The sequence below is a fragment of the Archocentrus centrarchus genome, chromosome 5, assembly GCF_007364275.1.
Source record: "Archocentrus centrarchus isolate MPI-CPG fArcCen1 chromosome 5, fArcCen1, whole genome shotgun sequence".
NCBI classification, from domain to species: Eukaryota; Metazoa; Chordata; class Actinopteri; order Cichliformes; family Cichlidae; genus Archocentrus; species Archocentrus centrarchus.
This window is the reverse complement of record NC_044350.1, coordinates 11,762,006-11,780,743: the sequence shown is the minus strand read 5'-3', so window position 1 is coordinate 11,780,743 and position 18,738 is coordinate 11,762,006. Positions and strand designations below refer to the sequence as shown.

At 39.9% G+C, this 18,738-nt stretch overlaps 2 protein-coding genes across 2 annotated transcripts in view; one reads left to right on the top strand and one right to left on the bottom strand.

Annotated features, from left to right (window-relative positions):
* The window catches only part of loxl2a (lysyl oxidase-like 2a), a 26,920-nt gene extending 14,051 nt beyond the window's left edge, over positions 1 to 12,869 (top strand). Inside the window, exons 5-14 of the mRNA XM_030729158.1 lie at positions 60 to 276; positions 2,808 to 2,992; positions 5,480 to 5,630; positions 5,715 to 5,882; positions 7,642 to 7,807; positions 8,038 to 8,278; positions 8,556 to 8,671; positions 8,759 to 8,895; positions 9,276 to 9,387; positions 11,746 to 12,869. Coding sequence (XP_030585018.1) covers positions 60 to 276; positions 2,808 to 2,992; positions 5,480 to 5,630; positions 5,715 to 5,882; positions 7,642 to 7,807; positions 8,038 to 8,278; positions 8,556 to 8,671; positions 8,759 to 8,895; positions 9,276 to 9,387; positions 11,746 to 11,816 — 1,564 coding nt within the window. The 3' untranslated portion in view covers positions 11,817 to 12,869. The remainder of the gene's footprint in view (positions 1 to 59; positions 277 to 2,807; positions 2,993 to 5,479; positions 5,631 to 5,714; positions 5,883 to 7,641; positions 7,808 to 8,037; positions 8,279 to 8,555; positions 8,672 to 8,758; positions 8,896 to 9,275; positions 9,388 to 11,745) is intronic.
* On the bottom strand, positions 9,849 to 18,738 carry r3hcc1 (R3H domain and coiled-coil containing 1). The gene is made up of 9 exons (XM_030728799.1): positions 18,695 to 18,738; positions 18,130 to 18,243; positions 14,783 to 14,920; positions 14,111 to 14,690; positions 13,790 to 13,965; positions 13,445 to 13,515; positions 13,260 to 13,355; positions 12,997 to 13,128; positions 9,849 to 10,842 (listed from the first exon to the last, which is right to left on the bottom strand). The coding sequence occupies exons 1-8, from the start codon at positions 18,736 to 18,738 to the stop codon at positions 13,019 to 13,021; spliced, it is 1,329 nt and encodes a 442-aa protein (XP_030584659.1). The 3' UTR covers positions 9,849 to 10,842; positions 12,997 to 13,018.

Below are 18,738 nucleotides of genomic sequence, written 5' to 3'. Positions count from 1 at the left end.
CGGGAAAATATTACATGCTATGTTGTAATAGTTTGTATCACTTTATTATTCTTTCTTAGATTGCTGGCCAAGCGTCGAAAGAAGAACTACTGGGGCTTCTCTGTTAACTGCACAGGCAGCGAGGCAGACCTTTCTGATTGTAAACTGGGCCGAGAGATAGAGCAGAAGGGCAACAGCACCTGTGGGCAGGGCATGCCTGTAGTGGTTAGTTGTGTGCCTGGGCGGGCCTTTGCTCCTAGTGTCAGCGCCGGGTTCAGAAAGGCCTACAGGGTGGAGGTTAGTAAGGTTAAGCACATTGTACAAAGTCTTAGTTTTAAACATCAATGTTCAACCTTTATGTGCATATGGTACAGATTACTGTGTACACATCTTCAAGTCTTTGTGTAGCCACGTTGAACAGTTCATTAAAGTTAGTGGTGATTTTAACAAGGTACAGAAATTAGTCTTGGTTAGATTGTAAAAGGAAAGACATCTTCCTACTGACAACAGAAACAAAAACTAACACTTCATACTATAAACTGGAGTAGTGTGAGCAGAATCAGATGCACTGAGTATTTCTAATATACAGTTGTGGTCAGAAGTTTACAGACACTCATCATGGCCATGAATGTAATAGTAATTTTGGGCTTTTAATTATTTCTTTGAACTGTTCTTGTTCCAGGGTGGAATGATTGGACAGCATACATCTTTAATGACTTTAAAAAATCCACACAGGGTCAAAAGTATACATAAAGGCTCAAATATACACATAAACCACCACTAATACCGTATTTTCCGGAGTATAAGTCGCACTTTTTTTCATAGTTTGGCTGGGGGTGCGACCTATACTCCGGAGCGACGTATATGTGACATTTATAACACATGAACCAAAATACTCCAGCCACTTGACATCTCCGTGAACTGCAGCTTTAAGGCAGTCTTGCGTAACCTGTGGGCGCAGTGGATGGTGGATGGAGAGCACAGCTTAACAGGCAACTGGGAGAATGCGCCACCCAACTTTCCTGGAAGTCATTGGATGGATCAAGAAAACATGGGCTTCAGTGACAAACCATCCTGTTGGGATTCAGAAAGGCTGGAATAATTGGAACTGCAGCTGACGACGAGTCTGACTAACGCGACACAGAAGAGGAAGCGGCGCTTCGTCTACGGAGTGTACGGAGTTGTTTAGAAGTGACACCGAGGATGAAGAATTCAATGGGTTGATGGTTTGGTTAACTTGTTAGTATGTTCTTTATGCTATGGTTATCTGAATAACTTAATGTTACGTTAACATACTGTAGCGATTCTCTTAGTTAGAGAGCGTGTTGATGTTGTGGGATTTCGGACTGTTCGGGAGGTTCGTGAAGGCAGCATGGAGAGAGAGAAAAAGACCGAGAGCTTGCCTGTGTGTGTGTTGCTGTTCCGCTGTTGTAGTTGTGGTTGGCGTGGCTGTGGCCTACAGCAGCTGTTTTTCTGTTAATAAAGACGATCTTTGTTGTGAATATCGCCGACTTTGGAAGTGTGTTTACAACGTTACAATACCGAACACGTGTTCGTTGTGCGTCATGTAGCTGAATGTGCTACGTTAGCATAACGTAGGTGTAACCGTGTTCGTCCTGTTCTTTAATCCATTATTATTTTAAATTGCCGTTCAAGATGGAATTTGTGCTCTGGGTCTCGGATTCTATCAACCCCCCCCCCCCCCCCCCCCCAAAAAAAGTGCGACTTATAGTCCAGTGCGACCTATATATGTTTTTTCTTCTTTATTATGCATTTTTTGGCTGGTGCGACCTATACTCCGGAGCGACGTATAGTCCGAAAAATACGGTATTTGGTTAAATGTCCCTTAGCAAGTTGGACCTCGACTAGATGTTTTTGGTAGTTCCTGAACACCCTAACCCTTTCCTCTCATCTGAGGGTGACAGTTTGGATCTTCTTCCAGACTTTGGCAAATTGGTAAAATAACCAAATAACTTGTACTTACAGACAATTGTTTGAACTCATGATATTGGAATTTGCATTTGTTTAGAAATGGCTCCCAGAGACCTTCCCAACTTGTGTAAATCTACAGTTCTTATTTCTTCACAGAGTTCCTTGGACTTTCTCATTGTTCTAAATATTGGTCAGACAAATCCTTTTTATGCTGACAAAGACAAACTACCAGTTGTAGTCAATCATGATCACCAATGAGAAGTTAACAGGCCCTGGCCTTGCCAAGTTATAAAAACACTGTAGAACCTCCAGCAACACTTAGTGAAATATTTAAGTGAGTCTATGTATATATTTGAGCCTGTATGTATAATTTTGACATTGTGTATATTAGAAAAAATCCAAAATAAATTCAAACTTGTGCACCCAACTCTTGTCAGTTAAAGTTGTATGCTGTACAGTCATTCCAACCTGGAAAAAGAACAGTTCAAAGGAATAATTAAAGGCCCAAAATTGTATTATCATGGCATTGATGCCCATGATGAGAGGATGTTTACCTTGCATTATAAGAAGCACAAATGTTTTTTTTGTTTTTTTTTTATGTCAGTACATAGTTCAGTATTCATAATCCAGCAGTGGATTACAATGTTTCCTGCTTATTAATATCCAATCAAGCATCATGTTGCATCACTGGATTTTGAAGTTGCTGAAGAAGGCAATCTAGTTTTACACATTTTTCAGGCATACTCTAAGTGTGTCCAAGCTAAAATGTAAAATGAATGAATTAATTAAATCACCCATGAAACTTTTTTAAACATGTAATAACAATTATAATTCTAAAGGTTATTATCTGTGGGATATCCACTAATTTTAGCCTTTTTTTTGTACTGCTTCTGTAGCAACCCTTGGTACGTCTAAGAGGTGGCGCTATGATAGGAGAAGGGCGAGTGGAGGTGCTAAAGAATGGCGAGTGGGGAACAGTGTGTGATGATAACTGGAACATTCGCACTGCCACCGTGGTGTGTCGAGAGCTGGGGTTCGGCAGCGCCAAAGAGGCCCTGACTGATGCACGAATGGGACAAGGGTACTCACAGATTTGTCACCAGCATATTTCTGATGCACGTGTTGGGACACTCCTATACACTCCAAAGGGTGTAGGTATAAAATAAATTAACCAAAAAAATAACTTCAGGTATTCTTGAGCATAACTATTCACAGGTTTTTAGCTTTGCTGACATTTTATACTTAAATGAGTAACATTTAACAAATGCCGCAATACAGCTTGAAGTGGACCTCATTCTCAGCTGTGAAAATGAAAGGTGTGGACTCAAGACTGGAGACCTCCAGCTTAACTGTGGCCACTGTATCACAATCTGGTTTTGTCTCACCTCAATCAGTCTAGACCTTAAGTCAGCACATAAAGACATTAGGGAATGTATGGAGCAGCACATTAATGTTTATACATTGACCCAAGACCTGATTCTGTGAAATGAAATATACCACAGCCTTATGAGAATCATATGTTCATTGGAACAGTTACCTTTTCCTCTGCCTTATTCTCAAAGCAAAACAGAAAAGTGCACAAAATGTTCCAGTACAGAAAGCAGCCTTTATGGGTTTCAGAAGAGGAATTCAGTGTTGGACAATGAACAAGGTTATGTGAGGGATTTTTTTTTTTAATGAGCTGACCACTGGATCCAAAGATGGTGCCACACATTCTTGAAATGCCTTGTTTGTGTTTGTTTTTCAGTGTCAATAAAGTGGACTAAATGAGCATGTCGGTAGAATTCCCTGATTTTTATGGAAAGACAGTAAGGAATTTATTGAAGGAATTGGATGAAGTAAAGAATGTTAAAATTTATGAATGTCATTTTTTTTTTTTCGGCTGGGAGAGAATAGTGAGAATTTTGCTCTTTATATAGCAGCTTTCTCTTATGCATCGATAGGTTTAAGATTTTTCTATATTTATGTTGTTTTATTTTTTTTTTATATATATATATTTTATGATAAAATAAATTTCATGGATACTCATCTGTCAAACCTTAAAATTGGCTGCACGGTTACAGCAGCACTGTGTTCCTGTTATTCCATCAAATTTATACTTCTCCACTGGTTCCCTCTCCATAGTTTGTAAGCTCACATCACATCACATTCTTGCTCAGTTTCACAGGAAGACTACCAGCATAAAGTCAGCACTCACACATTATTGTGGAAACTCGGCCACATGGAGAGAGAATTTGAATTTTTACAGGCCTTACGTGTCTCATTTTTGTTTGACATAGCTGACTGCTTGTTTCCTTTGCAGTATAATTCTAGGGAAAGTACATGTCTTTGGACAGACAAAACACTGAGGTGAGGCAACTGCTGTTTTAGTCTGTAGTAGCTGGCAGTACAAACTTGTGTTTCCTATAGCTCTAGTTCCAAAAAAGTTACGATACTGTTTTAAACGTAGCTAAAAGCAGAGTGCAATGACATGCAAATTATTTAAGTAAAGTGCAATGAAAACATATAAAATGTTAAACCTTACAAGTTTTTTTGCTTTTTGAAAAACATGGCCTTATTTTAAACTTAACACCAGCAAAATGATTTTTTTTAAAAAGGTTGGGATGGAGGCATGTTTATTACTCTGCTGCATTACAGGTTTGAACGAGTCCAGGCCTCCTTTGTCTTTTCCAGCAGGTGACATGTCTAGACTGCAGGCAGCCCAGTTTAGCACCTGGACATGTATTTCTGCAGAGATATGTCGGCAAAAAACACGCTCATTGTCTTGATGAAATAAGGAAGGACTTCCCTGAAAATGATGAGAATTGCAGTAAATGTTGGTCCATAATCTGTACATATTGTTTAGCATTAATGGAGCCTTCACAGGAATGCAGTAATGGCCTCTCCTCTTTCCTCTTTTGAATTTGATCAAGCCACAGGACAGTTTCCACTTGGCCTCCATCCATTTTAAATGAGCTTAGATCCAGACAAAGTTGCTGTGATTCTGGGTCTTCTTTAAGTTTTTTTCTTTGGCTGTTAGAGTTTAAACTTGCATTTGTAATGCAGTCTAAAAGCTGGATTTACTCATAATGGCTTTCAGAAAGATTTCTGAGCCCATGCTGTGATTTCCACTACAGAACTGGGTCTGTTTTTAATGGAGGCGTGCTTGACAGTCCAAAGAACACAGACATCTCCCAGGATTGAATTTTAATGATACTAAGTACTGCAGTCTTTCACAGATTGGGGACTTACTTTAGTCATGTTACTAATTAACATCATTAGTTGTGATTGTGAGTTTTTTGTTTCTTTGTTTTGTGTTACACAACACAAAGCAAACATATTTTTCAAAACAGAATCAAATTTCTCAGTTTCAAAATTCAATGTGCCATTTATGTGCTGTTTTCAGTAAATGTAAATCATATATAAAATGCCTGCATTCTGGTTTTATTTCCATGCATGCAGCATCCCAACATTTTTGGAAACAGGTTTGTAAAACCATTATGCAACCCAAGGATCACATTTCTTCTTTCCAGTAAGAGGAGATCACAATTTTCCATTTTTTTTAATGTGCCTAATGTGTACCTGCAGGTATCGGACCGGTCCACATGAACGAGGTGGAGTGCTCTGGGTTTGAAAAGTCTCTGACTGAGTGCTACTTTAACCCCAACTCTTTGGGCTGCAGCCACGAGGAAGATGCAGCAGTCAAATGTAATGTTCCTGCCATGGGCTTCCACAATAGAGTGAGTAACTCCACCTACCATATAAAACAAAAACAACATGCATGTGTAAGAGTGGAGGAGACATCTGTATATCCCTGCCCTCAGCTTCGGTTAAATGGTGGTCGTAACCCCTACGAGGGCCGTGTGGAGGTCCTGGCAGAGAGAAATGGCTCTTTGGTGTGGGGCACGGTGTGCAGTGACAGCTGGGGGACTATGGAGGCCATGGTAGTGTGCAGACAGCTAGGCTTGGGCTTTGCCAGCCATGCTTTTCAGGTAAGGTCTTCCTCCAAGCCTGCTAACATCCATTTTTAAGATGAGTCCTTGCCATTAACTCTCACTTTAACAAGCTCGAGATTTATTGATCCAAAAAAGGGCAAAAGAAAGACGTCACTTGCTTACAAACATCAAAAGCACAGAGTGGTGCTAAACCAGAGACACAAATGAGTGTTCAGCCCCTGAGGAGGAGCTTTGATTTTTTTTTTTTTTTTGAAGTTTAGTGGAAACTCCACCAGTAAACCCCACAGCATGACTCTCTAGCATTAGTCTTGTCCTGCTCACGTTTCCTTCCGCTTTTTAAAGAAGACCCCAGAGCTTCCCTTATATTATGAGGTGAGAGATGTGTTAAGACCTCACTTGTGTTCTTTATATTTTTCTGTTTAAAGGCATTTTGTATTTGCGATTTAAAAAGATCTACTTCTGGAAAGTATGTGTGTGAATCATGGGGAGGTATGTTTATAGCAGCAGGGGGGCTATGTGACTAAAGTGTGCCCCTTTGTCACCACAAACTGTAAGCTATCATGACATAAGAGTCATCATGTTAAGGGTAATAAATGTGGAGTCTTTGTTATCGCCGAGCAGGACCTCTGCCCCTGTAGAGCCTCCTTCCTGTCTGACTTTTAAATGCTTCTCCAGGCAAACCCCACCACCAGATGGAAAGAATGACTTCAAACTTACAGCTATACAGCTTTATGTCTGTCCTTCTCCTCAGCCCACCAGCAAATACTCCCACATCCATATCCCTCAGCTTAATTTACTTCTCATGACTCCTCCACTTCCTGGGTAGATGATGGAAAGTATGAGTTTCCCTAACAGAAGATTTTCCCTGTGGTCTGCAAAATGCTGTAATAAGGCTGAGTCAGGACTGAAAGGACAAGAGAGCATCTCTCCCTGCGTGCGTGCGTGCGTGCGATAGATCCTTTGATTAGACTACATTTGGCTTGTGGGATACCTGGTACGGCAGGAGGAAAAATAAGTTGCAGCTAACAGAAAGAAGTGAGCCATTGTATATGCTCTAAATATGAAGTGTAGCTTAGCAGCAGTAAGAAACCATTGCCTAACTCTCCCCAAAGGTCTAAAGCTTTGGTTTCCAAAGTTAAGAGTGCTACAGCCCACTTAAACACCCAAAAATCCCATGCCCCCCCGTCGTCCGATAGCGCAGGCCTGTGAAATTTTCCTGGCTAGATGCCTGTCTTCACTCATCAAAATACAGGAGAAAGCAATGTATTTCCTTGAAAATTTGATTCAAAAAAACATAAACAACCCAGTGCTAATGCCAATATGTGACCCACTCGCTACTGGGACATAAACTTCAATACAAGAGCAGTAAATTTAGGTCAGAGTAATGAGTAATATCACAAACTAACCACCTCCTAGTACCAGTTTTAATTCACTTTTTATATAAATTAACACATTTATATAAATATGTAACTAAGTATACTTGTGAGTAATTTCAAACTGAATTTCTGTTATTACTGCGGCCGCCCACACTTTGGGAACCACTGGTGTTATGTTACCCTGTGAAAATGTGAGTGGTTAAAAACTACAGCTAGGATCCCTTTTGGCTTTGTACAGATTAAACAAGCATACAAGATATTAGTTAATGTGTTTTAAATATGTTGCTGGGTGAACTTTGTTACAGCCAGGCTTCTTGCTTGATTGACCCTTTGACAGTACAAAGAGTGGTATCCAGCTTTGCATCAAAGTCCTGATGTTTCAAGCCTCTAATCTGTTTCCCATGCTTCTCTTTTATCAGGAAACATGGTACTGGAAAGGAGACTCATCAGCTGATGCTGTGGTGATGAGTGGCGTGAGGTGTTCAGGAACAGAGCTGACTCTGGAGCAGTGCCTACATCACGGGAAACATATTGTCTGTCCCAAAGGAGGCGGACGCTTTGCTGCTGGGGTCTCTTGTACACAGAGTAAGAAAGTGCAGTCTCACATATAGATTTAAGAGCCACGTTACTAATACATTTAATATGGAAATGGAAAAATTGACGTTGATATTTTATATGCTGACTGAGTGACTGATCTGATGTTAATGGCACACTTGTAGTTTCATTGTTGCCAAATATAAACTTTCTAAAATTTCCAATGTGAGTTTCGGTGAACCCTCATGGTCTAAATCAGCACAATCTCTTGTTGCTCTCAGCGGCCCCTGACCTGGTGCTGAATGCTCAGGTTGTGGAGCAGACCACATACCTGGAGGACAGGCCCATGTATGCTCTGCAGTGTGCCCATGAGGAGCGTTGTCTGTCCCGCAGCGCAGACAAAGCTGACTCTAGCTCCTACCGCCGCCTTCTTCGCTTCTCCTCCCAGATCCACAACAATGGCCAGTCAGACTTCAGACCTCGGGCGTCACCTCAGTCCTGGATCTGGCACGACTGTCACAGGTGACACAACAAGGACCAACAGTTGGATTTTACTAAAGCATTAGTGACTGTGTGAAAACGGTAGCTTATAACAATGGGGTAAATGATCTTACTCCTGCTGCCAGATGGCTTTGTGCCTGCAGCTGACTTTCCCGTAAAAACCTTTCACTTTTTCCTGTTGCAAGTTCAGAGGAAGGCAAATTTCTCTGACTCAAAGGAAGGCCACTAGATAAGTGTGTAAAGGTTAAGAGTGTTGATATTAGTGTAAAATTATGTGTTTTCCCTTTGTATAATCCAGGCATTACCACAGTATGGAAGTTTTCACCTACTATGACTTGATGAGTCTGAACGGCACTAAAGTGGCAGAGGGCCACAAGGCCAGTTTCTGTCTTGAAGACACCTATTGTGACGAGGGTAAATATTTAATATATTAGAAGAATGTTCTTCCTAGGCTGTATCTGAGTGGCCTCACACAAAATCTAAAACCTTCTCTGAATTCAGGTATTCAGAAGAAGTACGAGTGTGCAAATTTTGGCGCACAGGGAATCACTGTTGGCTGCTGGGATACCTACAGGCACGATATTGACTGTCAGTGGATCGACATCACAGACGTGAAGCCCGGCGACTACATCTTGCAGGTAGAACGTCTGCTGTGGTAGTCTGGTTCTAGTGGGCATGGTACATCTGCTGCTGGACAGACGTCTCATCTCCAGCCAACAGAGTCTGCTAGATCAAACAGACACGAACAGTTTCCACAGCTCTGCATCTGCGAGTTTTTGGCATTAAGCCGAAGCCAACTGCTGTTCTAAAACAAATGAGCAGGAGTTGTTTAAAGGCAAACTTTTAGGTTAACAAATTTAGTCCAGCATAGACTCACAGTACCTAGGCTGGAAGATAAACTCTGACCCATCCTTCTGAGTCATTATGCTTGTATTATTTGGTCCTTACAAAAATTAATTAAAGACCTCGACTGTTCCAAAGAGAAATCGTTTAACGAGCATTGTTTTTCCTCTTCCAGGTTGTGATTAACCCAAACTATGAGGTTGCAGAATCAGATTACACCAATAACATTATGAAGTGCCGCTCCCGGTACGACGGGCATCGGATATGGACGTACAACTGCCATATAGGTAAAAGTACTTTTTCTTTTTAAGAGATAAAATTGTTTTATCCCCATTAGGGATAAAAATGTCCATCAGTGAAAAAGTTAAGTGGTGCATAGGTCTGCACTGTAGAAAAATCTAGATTAAAATGAAGTCTGTAATATTTAGGAGTTTAAATCTTAGTCTGAATGTTATATCCTATGTTCCCATCTCCTAAATTTTTAACCCTTTATAAAAATAACTATTTTACTGTATCTATTTGATGTTTACGTAACCAGTTTCTCATTAAAGTCAGCAGTTTTTACTTTGTGACCATGCAGAACAGGTCCACACTATAAAATTACAAAACCTTCTTTTATATATGACACACAAATGTATATAGTTTTCCTGTTTTCATGGAATTATATGGAATTTTCTTTAGAACTACGCGATAGATGCGATTTAATTCACTCAGAGGCACAAAAGATCATTTCAGAGGAAGCCCCTTTTTACGTAGAACATTTACTAAATACAAACTTTTACAGTTTCTGAATAACATTTTTACATTTTACAAACAAAAGATTGACGATAAGTCAGTGACAAAATGGCATTAAAATAACCCGAAATAGCATTAGAGCAACAAGTAACACTGAGTGTTTCAAAGCTCAAATTTCAATTCCACAGCTTCCTGTGATGTGAAGAATGTAAATACTGGGCTTGAGTAGCTGCGTTAATAACATGGGAAAAAATGTAAAAAAAAAACATATTATTTTATAACTTGTTTTAAAAAATGTTTTTAAAAACAAAACAGGAACATCGCTCATATATTCTTCTCTACAACAGCGTCTCACTTAAAATGCTGGCATTTTGAAAACAGAGGTTTATGTTATTTAACAAATCTGTTTGTTAGTGGATCTGAATTACTCTCATCTACATGCAACATACTTCTCTGACCAAATCCTGAGAGATTTCAAACAAAGTTAAAATAGAACCAATACTTGGGTAGAATTACGCAACCAATCCTGCATCAGCTGGGCAGGGAGAAAACAAAAGAAACTCTACATGGAAATAAACACCCTTGAAAGAAACTTCAGTTCTGAGTCAACATGCAATAAAATTAAAATGAGCCTCTCTCCCATTTTAGGAGCTATCTGAACTCACCAATGCATTACACTGCTTCATAGTTCACTGGTTCCTTACCACTGATACATAGTGCCTTATTACTAATGCTAACAGTGAACAACAGGCGCCGCAGCAGTAATGTCCAGAGGTCAGAGGTTAGCTTCAGATGCAGCACAGGAGCTTCTGCTCAGAGATCATTCAGAATGGATGTTGAGGACGTGGGCAGTAAACTCTGTCAGTCTTTTTCTTTATTGTGCCAGTCGGCTGCACTGATCAGCGAAGGCGGGAAACGGTTGTCGCGCTTCGTGATCACTGATCCAACCGTGGCCACTTTGGAGTCTCCTCAGAGGGACCGTGAACAGGGGCAGACCTCTGCTGGACCTTTTTTGTAGAAAACACAAAGACAGTGTAAAGCTTTTCCAAAAGTTAGTCTGCCTTTAAACAAAGATTTTTACTAATTTTGAGTCAACAAATCCCAAACTGAATGTTTTTATAGCTGTGATATCACTTTATCACCAAATTACATCGAGGCTGTTCATGACCAAACGTATACTTACGCTGGATGGCATTAGCTTGTCCTCTAGTAACATTGTGAGGAATCTTGGAGCCATTTTTGACTAGGATATGTCCTTCAATGCACATATTAAACAAATATGTTGGACTCTTTTCTTTTGTTTAATATCTCTAAAATTAGAAACATCCCACCTCAGCATGATGCTGAAAATCTAATTCATGCATTTATGACTTCTAGGCTGGACTATTGTAATTCATTACTATCATGTTGTCCTAAAAATTTCAGCTGATCCAAAATGCTGCAGCTAGAGTAGTGACAGGGACTAGAAAGAGAGAGCATATTTCTCCCATACTGGCTTCACTTCATTGGCTCCCTGTTAAATCTAGAATTGAATTAAAAATCCTTCTTCTCACATTTAAGGTCTAGAAAAGTCAAGCCCCAGCTTCTCTTAAAGACTTCAGAGTAACATTTTTCCTTCCCATTGTCGCCAAGTGCTCGCTCATAGGGGTCATTTTGATTGTTCGGGTTTCTCTGTAATTATTGTTGGGTCTTTACCTTACGATGTAAAGTGCCTTGAGAGGCGACTGTGCTATATAAATATGAACTGAATTCAGTCCACTCTTATCGATTTCAAAACAAATGTTACTGTCTTAAATGAAGATCTGTTTATCTGGGAACATCATAAACAGATTAATAAAGGGCTCTTTAAGCAGAACATTTGGTTTGTATTACTAATCTCTTCACTGCCTTCTCTCTGTCTAAATAAACAGGTGGCACACTGAGTTCAGAAACAGAGGAAACATTTCCTGGATTGCTGACCAACCAGCTTTCTCACAGGTAGACCTGAGAAGGCCAACGCAGACTAATATTTGACCACTAGAGGCAGCTGGGAGGGTGTGCTTTCTTGGAGCAGTGTCGGATTGTTGGTGAGCTCTGGGCTCATCTGGTACGGTACACAGTGACTCAATGGGAACATGAAACGCTTGCTTACTTAAACCATTAATCACATTCAGATGTTCAAAAAGTGCTAGTACAGTGTAGATTTGATCTGATGTTTATTTACCAGGAGAGATGCCATGAGGACTGTAGCCAGGTAACTCATTAAACTAGCTGTGCCAGTGAGTGCCGTCTGTGTCAAAGTTTCCAGTGTTTGGGGGAATATTTAAAACCATAAATCACAACGTGAGACCACAACTCTTGGACTGAGCTTTGTTTCGATGGATGAAAATAGTGTTCTACTTAATCTGGTGCTACAACTTGTGCTGTTGCCTCACAGCTGAACTGAGAGACATTTGCCTCAACAGTAGAGGATGGTTAAAGGAATTACTGACTCAAAACTGTAAACAGTAATAATTATAAAGCATTACATGACTATGATCTGCTCTCAGAGCGATAGTTAACTTTCAAAATATTACTGTAATCACACCTGCATTGTAACAAACTGAAAATAGGATTTCTATTTCTATTAGAGCCTCTAAGCACTTAATGTACAAACATTTTGCAAAGAGCTTACTTCTCCCAAGATTTTGCATTTCACATACTTTTTTTTTTTTTGTTATGTTGTGACAATATTTTTAATTTATTGAAACTATACACACATTTTCATCCTCTTGATCTGCGCATCCCCAAGGCTTCTTTGACAGTGTCTGAGTTTTGTTAAATTATTACCATCAGGGACTCTGATTACATTGTGTAAGTGCTGTAACAACCACACATACATGTGAAAATGCTTTTTCGTGGTTTTGTAAATTATCTTTTTTTTTTCTCTCTAATGTAGCAATTCAAGTGTGCTTCATTTTTATGAGAATACTTGTTTGTTGCTGTCTGCTTTTATTTTGTATGCATGGATGAATGTGGGAAAGCATTATGTTTTAAATAAAATGAAATGTTTTACAAGCAATACGAGTTTTCACCCAATTACTACGACATGAATTTTCATTTGCTTTTCAGTGAACTCCGAAAAATGTTAGCTGTGGGAACCTAAAAAGCCCCAAACCTGTCACTGTTGTTGATCTGCTCACCTGCAGTACATGTTAGCACTTTTCAATATCGCTGCACTCTGCCCCGTCCCTGAATGCCCAGCGCTCTGGTTACCATCCGCCTGGCAACGGCACAGTCTGTCCTCGGACGCTCCTTCACTGGCTGGATGAACTCTAGAAGGAGGCACATAAACAACTGTCACTCAAAGACAAAAAGATATTTGAAAGAAGTATGCTACTGTTGATTCTTTAACCAAGCGTTTTATCCCTGGTAACTACAGGGCTCGAATAAATTAATCTCCCACCTGCCCGTCTGATGGCCTTGCCTTGAGCTTTTTTACTCCCATCAGCCAGTGCTCGCGCCTTCAGCAGTGGGTGGCAGATGGAGAGAGCATGGACTGCTGTAGAAGACACATTTTTTTCCTGTTAACATCACAAGCTTTTAACCACAAACCCAGCATCTCACTCATCGTACACTGAAAGCACTCACCTGCTGACTCACTGGAGAAAACCCCTAAAGCGTGTGTGTTGTCCACCCACTTGATCTTCATTCCACCATCACTGAGGCAGATGGAAAGCACAGGTTCAGTTTTTAGTGGGATCTTTAGAATAATATATAAATTCATGTATGTTTACTATTAAAGATGACAGTTAAAAGTGTTGTCTGGACTACATAATGTTAATAAATGCTGTGTACAATGAATTAACAGGATTTCAAAGCACAACACTTCAGCAGCTGCAGATATACACGATAAAGTGACTGAGAGTAGAATATCATTGGAAACAAAGGGACAGAGCAGCGAACGGGTGTATTATCTCAAACCTCTGCTCACACCTGTACTCTGAGAAAGCATCAAGAAGGTCGTCGGTCTTGAACACAGCTGGGAAGTCATAGATCTCAATCACGTGGCGAAAGTCCTCCGAGTTGATGAACACCTTCTCATAAATAGAATAGTCATTGTGGGCATGCTCAATGGCAACAGTGATTCCTTCTTTTAGACGTGCCTTGATCTGAAAGAATAAACAACATATATGTAATTTACATTTAAGTTTATGAAATGCACAGATTAATCCAAAAGGCAACAGGTTCATAAAAGAACAATAATATGCTGTTTGTATGTACCCACACCATCAAATGAAGCCTATGATAACTTACCTCTTCAGTTACACCATCTTTGTCTGTGCTTGTGTCTTCTGTCTGGGGACTGTATGGCACACTTGTAACCTCTTCCCTATCCTTCTCATCATCCTCCACACTCAGGTCAGCAAATTGGGACTGACTCTGTTTCCAGACAAGGTCTTCGTCTCCGTCCAGCCTGAGCACCAACTTTTGTTTCTCTTCCTGACGACACAGCACTGAACTGTCTGCAGAGGGCTCAGTAATGCTGTCTGCTACACTGGGGAATGATTCCTGTTTAGATAATGAGTACTTTGTGTTTTCTGTAGATTCAGGACAGGTACAAGTGTCAGATAAACTGCTGCTAGAGCTGCTATTAATGCAAGCTGAATTTGACAACTCTGAGCCAACTGTGGGGCCTTGTGAGTTTTGTAAAGACAGTCTCTCCCGAGCAGCTCGTGGCATGTAGAGCGGCTTGTCAGGCCTCTTAGGTGCTCGGCTTCGCGGTGGGACTGTAGGTCTAGGCTTGATATTGACTTCCCTCTCTCCCTTAACACTTAGGGGCTCTTCACACAAGCTGCTATTGCTCTCCAAGTCACTGTCTTCCTCTACCTCACTCCTACAGGGGGAAAAAAAAAAAAAAAGTTAAAAAATGTATTTCTTAAAATGCACAAGACATAAGACATGCTCACTTAGTTTTGGCCAACAAACCTGAGCTCACAAGGGCACACCACCACCCTACGGCACCAGCTTTCCCCTACTGAGAAGGTGGTGAGTTCTGGCAGGTCTTCTATAGTTTTGTGAATCAGGTATCTCAGTCTGCTGGGTAAAGGAGGAAACAGGAGCACGCTGGACAGGGACACACAGGCCGGAAGAGATTATTTGACCATGTAAACAGAACAGTATTTTTATTCACATAATCCTGGGGGAAATGGGGCTTAAATATCATGGTACACATTACTCAGTCATACACAAGCACATTAAAAAATAAATACATGTCAAACATAGACATGTATTTCTTTGAAAACTCAAAAGTGAACAGTTATTGAACATGTCACCAATTTTCTAAGCAAATATATTTCTAAAGGTACCCTTTCCATGAAATTCTGACTGGATGTCGGAAACAACCTATCCAATCCACACATGCAAAGAAATCAAACCATAGATGTCCATAAATTATGTGTAATAATGAGAAATGACACAGGGAAAAAGCATTGAACACATGAAGAAAGGGAGGTGCGAAAAGGCATGGAAAGTCATGTCACCAGCTGAAATCTATCAGTAATTAGAAAGCAATCCTGCCACTCAGTGCTAATTAATATCAGCTTGTTCAGTCCCAACTGATGGCCTATAAAAAGGTGTCACCCAAGAAACATCTCATGAGCGCTCTCAAGATCTTTACAACCTTATTGCTGCAAAATGTACTGAAGGCATTGGTTACAGAAGAATTTCTAAACCTCTGAAGGTTCCGCTGTTGGGGCCATAATCCGGAAGTGAAAAGAACATCATTTCACCATAAACCCGCCAAGAGAGGAGTGAAAAAAGTTATCAGAAGAGTTGTCCAAGAGCCAAGGACCACTTGTGGAGAGCTACAGAAAGACCTGGAATCAGCAAGTACAATTGTTTCAAAGAAAACAATAAGTAATGCACTCAACCGCCATTTAAGAGTTCATCCTTCTGTGTGGGTACTCGTACATTTCTACAGCTTTCTTTGGTGACTGATAAATCTACGAGTACCACTATTATAAAATGTATCAGCAAATGCAGAAACTTATATATTTTATTACAACTTTATCATTGTTGGTCCAAGCAAAGATGTATCTGGTCTTGCTTTCTGCCACTACTTTTACCTAGTATGTTTTTGTTTTACAAGCATGATCTCCATCCATTTTAGACTGGACTATTACCTATGCTATTCTCACATAGGTGTAATAGGACATCATAAGGACTTTGTAGGAATGAGATGGCTGGTTAAAGACTGTTTAATGTCCAATCTCACTGTATCAGGCATTTGTGTTCTCACATGAACTCTGAGGTGATTTCCACAAGCCTACAAAGTAGGATTTTGTCTTATCCAGGTATCTTCAGGGGTAACTCTGTTTCTTTTGTACTACAAAGGTGGATCACTTCTTACTGGGGTATATCACCATGGTAACTTATGCTGCTCCAGAGCAGGTTAGATTCCAGATTAGAGCTCAACAGGTATGAAATCGCCACCTGCTGACCAATCAATACTCCAGAAAATAGTGTCATATTCCTGGAAGATCCCTTGGACTCTGTGCATGGAGAGTAGGAGGGTCTCAAGTTTTTCAAAAGCATCTATGATGAGCAATGATAGTGATTATAGGTTCTTATACGCAACATAATTGATTTTTTTTTTCTCATGTTATAAAACAATTAATAAGCATTAACATATGATCCTAAAACAGAGCACCTACTAGTGCATGCTGACCTTATACCAAATTTGCACACCGAAAAAACCTGTTTGAATTCTATTTTGAAACCCCACAGAGGCTGCAGCTGAAAGTAAAAACTAAAATTGTCTTTAAAAATGAATTTAACGAAATACTCATTTATAATGCATCAGATTCTCCCATGTTTTAATCATAGAGTTGTGGTATTGAGAAGTCTGTTAACTCACATTTTTGCTGGTTTTCTTTCGTCACTCTACATAGGCTGAAAATTTTTAATATAGCAGCCCTTTTCCAGTCTTACTGGCCAAAGTGCTGACAGCACACTCTCAACACTTCTCTACAGCACTTTTCCTCTCACACACACACTGCTGTGTTGCTTTCAGTCTGTATTATCTGTTTAACATTTTCATACTTTTCTCATAGTAGCATAGGTTCATCATCCTTTAGAAAAACAACCCTTCTATTGCCAGTACACTTATCAATAATTGTGACTGGTCAGATGGTGCCACACCTTTCAAGTGAATGTACAGGGGAAACGCTGGGTTACCTTGGCATGTTGATAACCAACTTCATGCAACTGCTTATCCCGACTGGGTCATTCCATATGAACTCAACCAAAAAGCCAAAATCCTTCCCGGGTCACCGACTCAGATTTGAGTGAAAATAATATTGAAAGTACTTCTATGTGTATAATGAACACATGCAAAATTATAGGCCTACGCTCCAAAGGGTTTCTGAGGGTTTCCCATGATGCCAGGATCTCTCAGAGACCGCTTAATGCCATATTCCTATTATTTCAGGACAGGTATGTGTGTTTGGGGAAGATTAGCTCTGTAGAAAGCATAAAATTGGAATTAAGGGACTCAGAAAAGGGTTCTGGGTGAAAAAAGTGACTTTTTTGCTTGTTTTTGCCTGTCCGGTTGGGCACCTGGGCAATTGCCCAAGGTAATGCTACTTGGTCAACATAATTTTACATATCTTAACTACATTTTTCTCAAAAGTTCTACTTGTTTTCTCATCTCCTTCTTTGTTTTATAATCATTTGTAATATGCTATATCTCAGAAAACCTTTGGAGCTGAGGCCTATAATTTTGCATGTGTTCATTATACACATAGAGGCACTTTCATAATAATTTTCACTCAAATCTAAGATGGTGACCTGGGGACCTATTGGTTTAGTTCATATGGAATGACCCGATTGCCAGTGTTGGGATACGTGAATCCAGATAGGATAAGATAAGGTTTATTTGTCACATGCACAGTACAATGCACAGTAAAATGTATTTTGTACCTGCAGCCAATAGTAAGTAGTAAGAATATATAAATAAGAATAAAAATAAGTAATTCACACATCGTAGAACTATATAAATAAGAATAAATACGTAATTCACACATCACAGCACACAAGATAAAAATATATAAATATCTATGGAGCAGTGGTTTCTCTGGGAGACAATGATCAGCCTGAAACAGTACCCACTGTTTTCTACACGGTTTTTATTTCTGATAAAATATTTTGATTTCCCCTGCCTGTGTTTATTACCTCCATGCTGAAACAATGGTTATGATAAGTTGTAAAACAGAAGGAGTATAAGTGAAACACAGACATGACCGTCTATTTCTATGGGGTTTTTTTGGCGTTACCTCTTGTGGCTGTTTTTCTGTTGGTATGTTTCCAGCTCACCCAAGACATGATGCACGAATTCGTTTTCCTGCTTTGGGAGGTATAAGCCATCGAAACAAGGAAACGCCAGGGTCCTGTCGACAACAGGGAGAAGTTAACTTCCCAGTTAGCTCTAATTCAAATGAATCCAGTGTAGCCAAATGTAACCTGACGGTGATCGCCAACATTAGCTAGCAACCACATTTAGGTAACTTTAACAACGCGCCAACTGAAGTGTTAAAGCCAAAAAAAAAAGAGCTTAAAACTAGCTGCATCTCTTATGTTTACATATTAAACCAAAGCTAGCTTTCTTTGCTTAACGTTAACCGCTAGTCTAGTAGGCATTAATAAGTGTCAGTAGTAATTTGATTAAGCTTACAGTTAACGCCGAAGCGTATAGTTTGGTTTTGTCGTAAATTAGATGAGAAGTCCGAAGACCCGAAAGCGACTTCAAATAAAGTCGCAGGGTAGCTAATATCCTTTGACTTCCGGAAGCAGATTTTTTTTTTTTTTTTTTTTAAGGTCAAACGCGATTTCCGGTCTGACTTCTTCACAATAAAAGCTTTCAACTCCAGCTGCCGCCTCTTCAT

What these genes read in the sequence shown, in the direction of transcription:
- r3hcc1 (XM_030728799.1), bottom strand. Translation starts at nt 18,738, where the DNA reads ATGAAGAGGCGGCAGCTGGAGTTGAAAGCTTTTATTGTGAAGAA. An exon ending in AAGATGGTGTAACTGAAGAG is followed by an intron (nt 13,966 to 14,110) that starts GTAAGTTATCAT and finishes TTATTCTTTCAG; the next exon opens with ATCAAGGCACGTCTAAAAGA. An exon ending in TTTCTCCAGTGAGTCAGCAG is followed by an intron (nt 13,356 to 13,444) that starts GTGAGTGCTTTC and finishes TGTCTTCTACAG; the next exon opens with CAGTCCATGCTCTCTCCATC.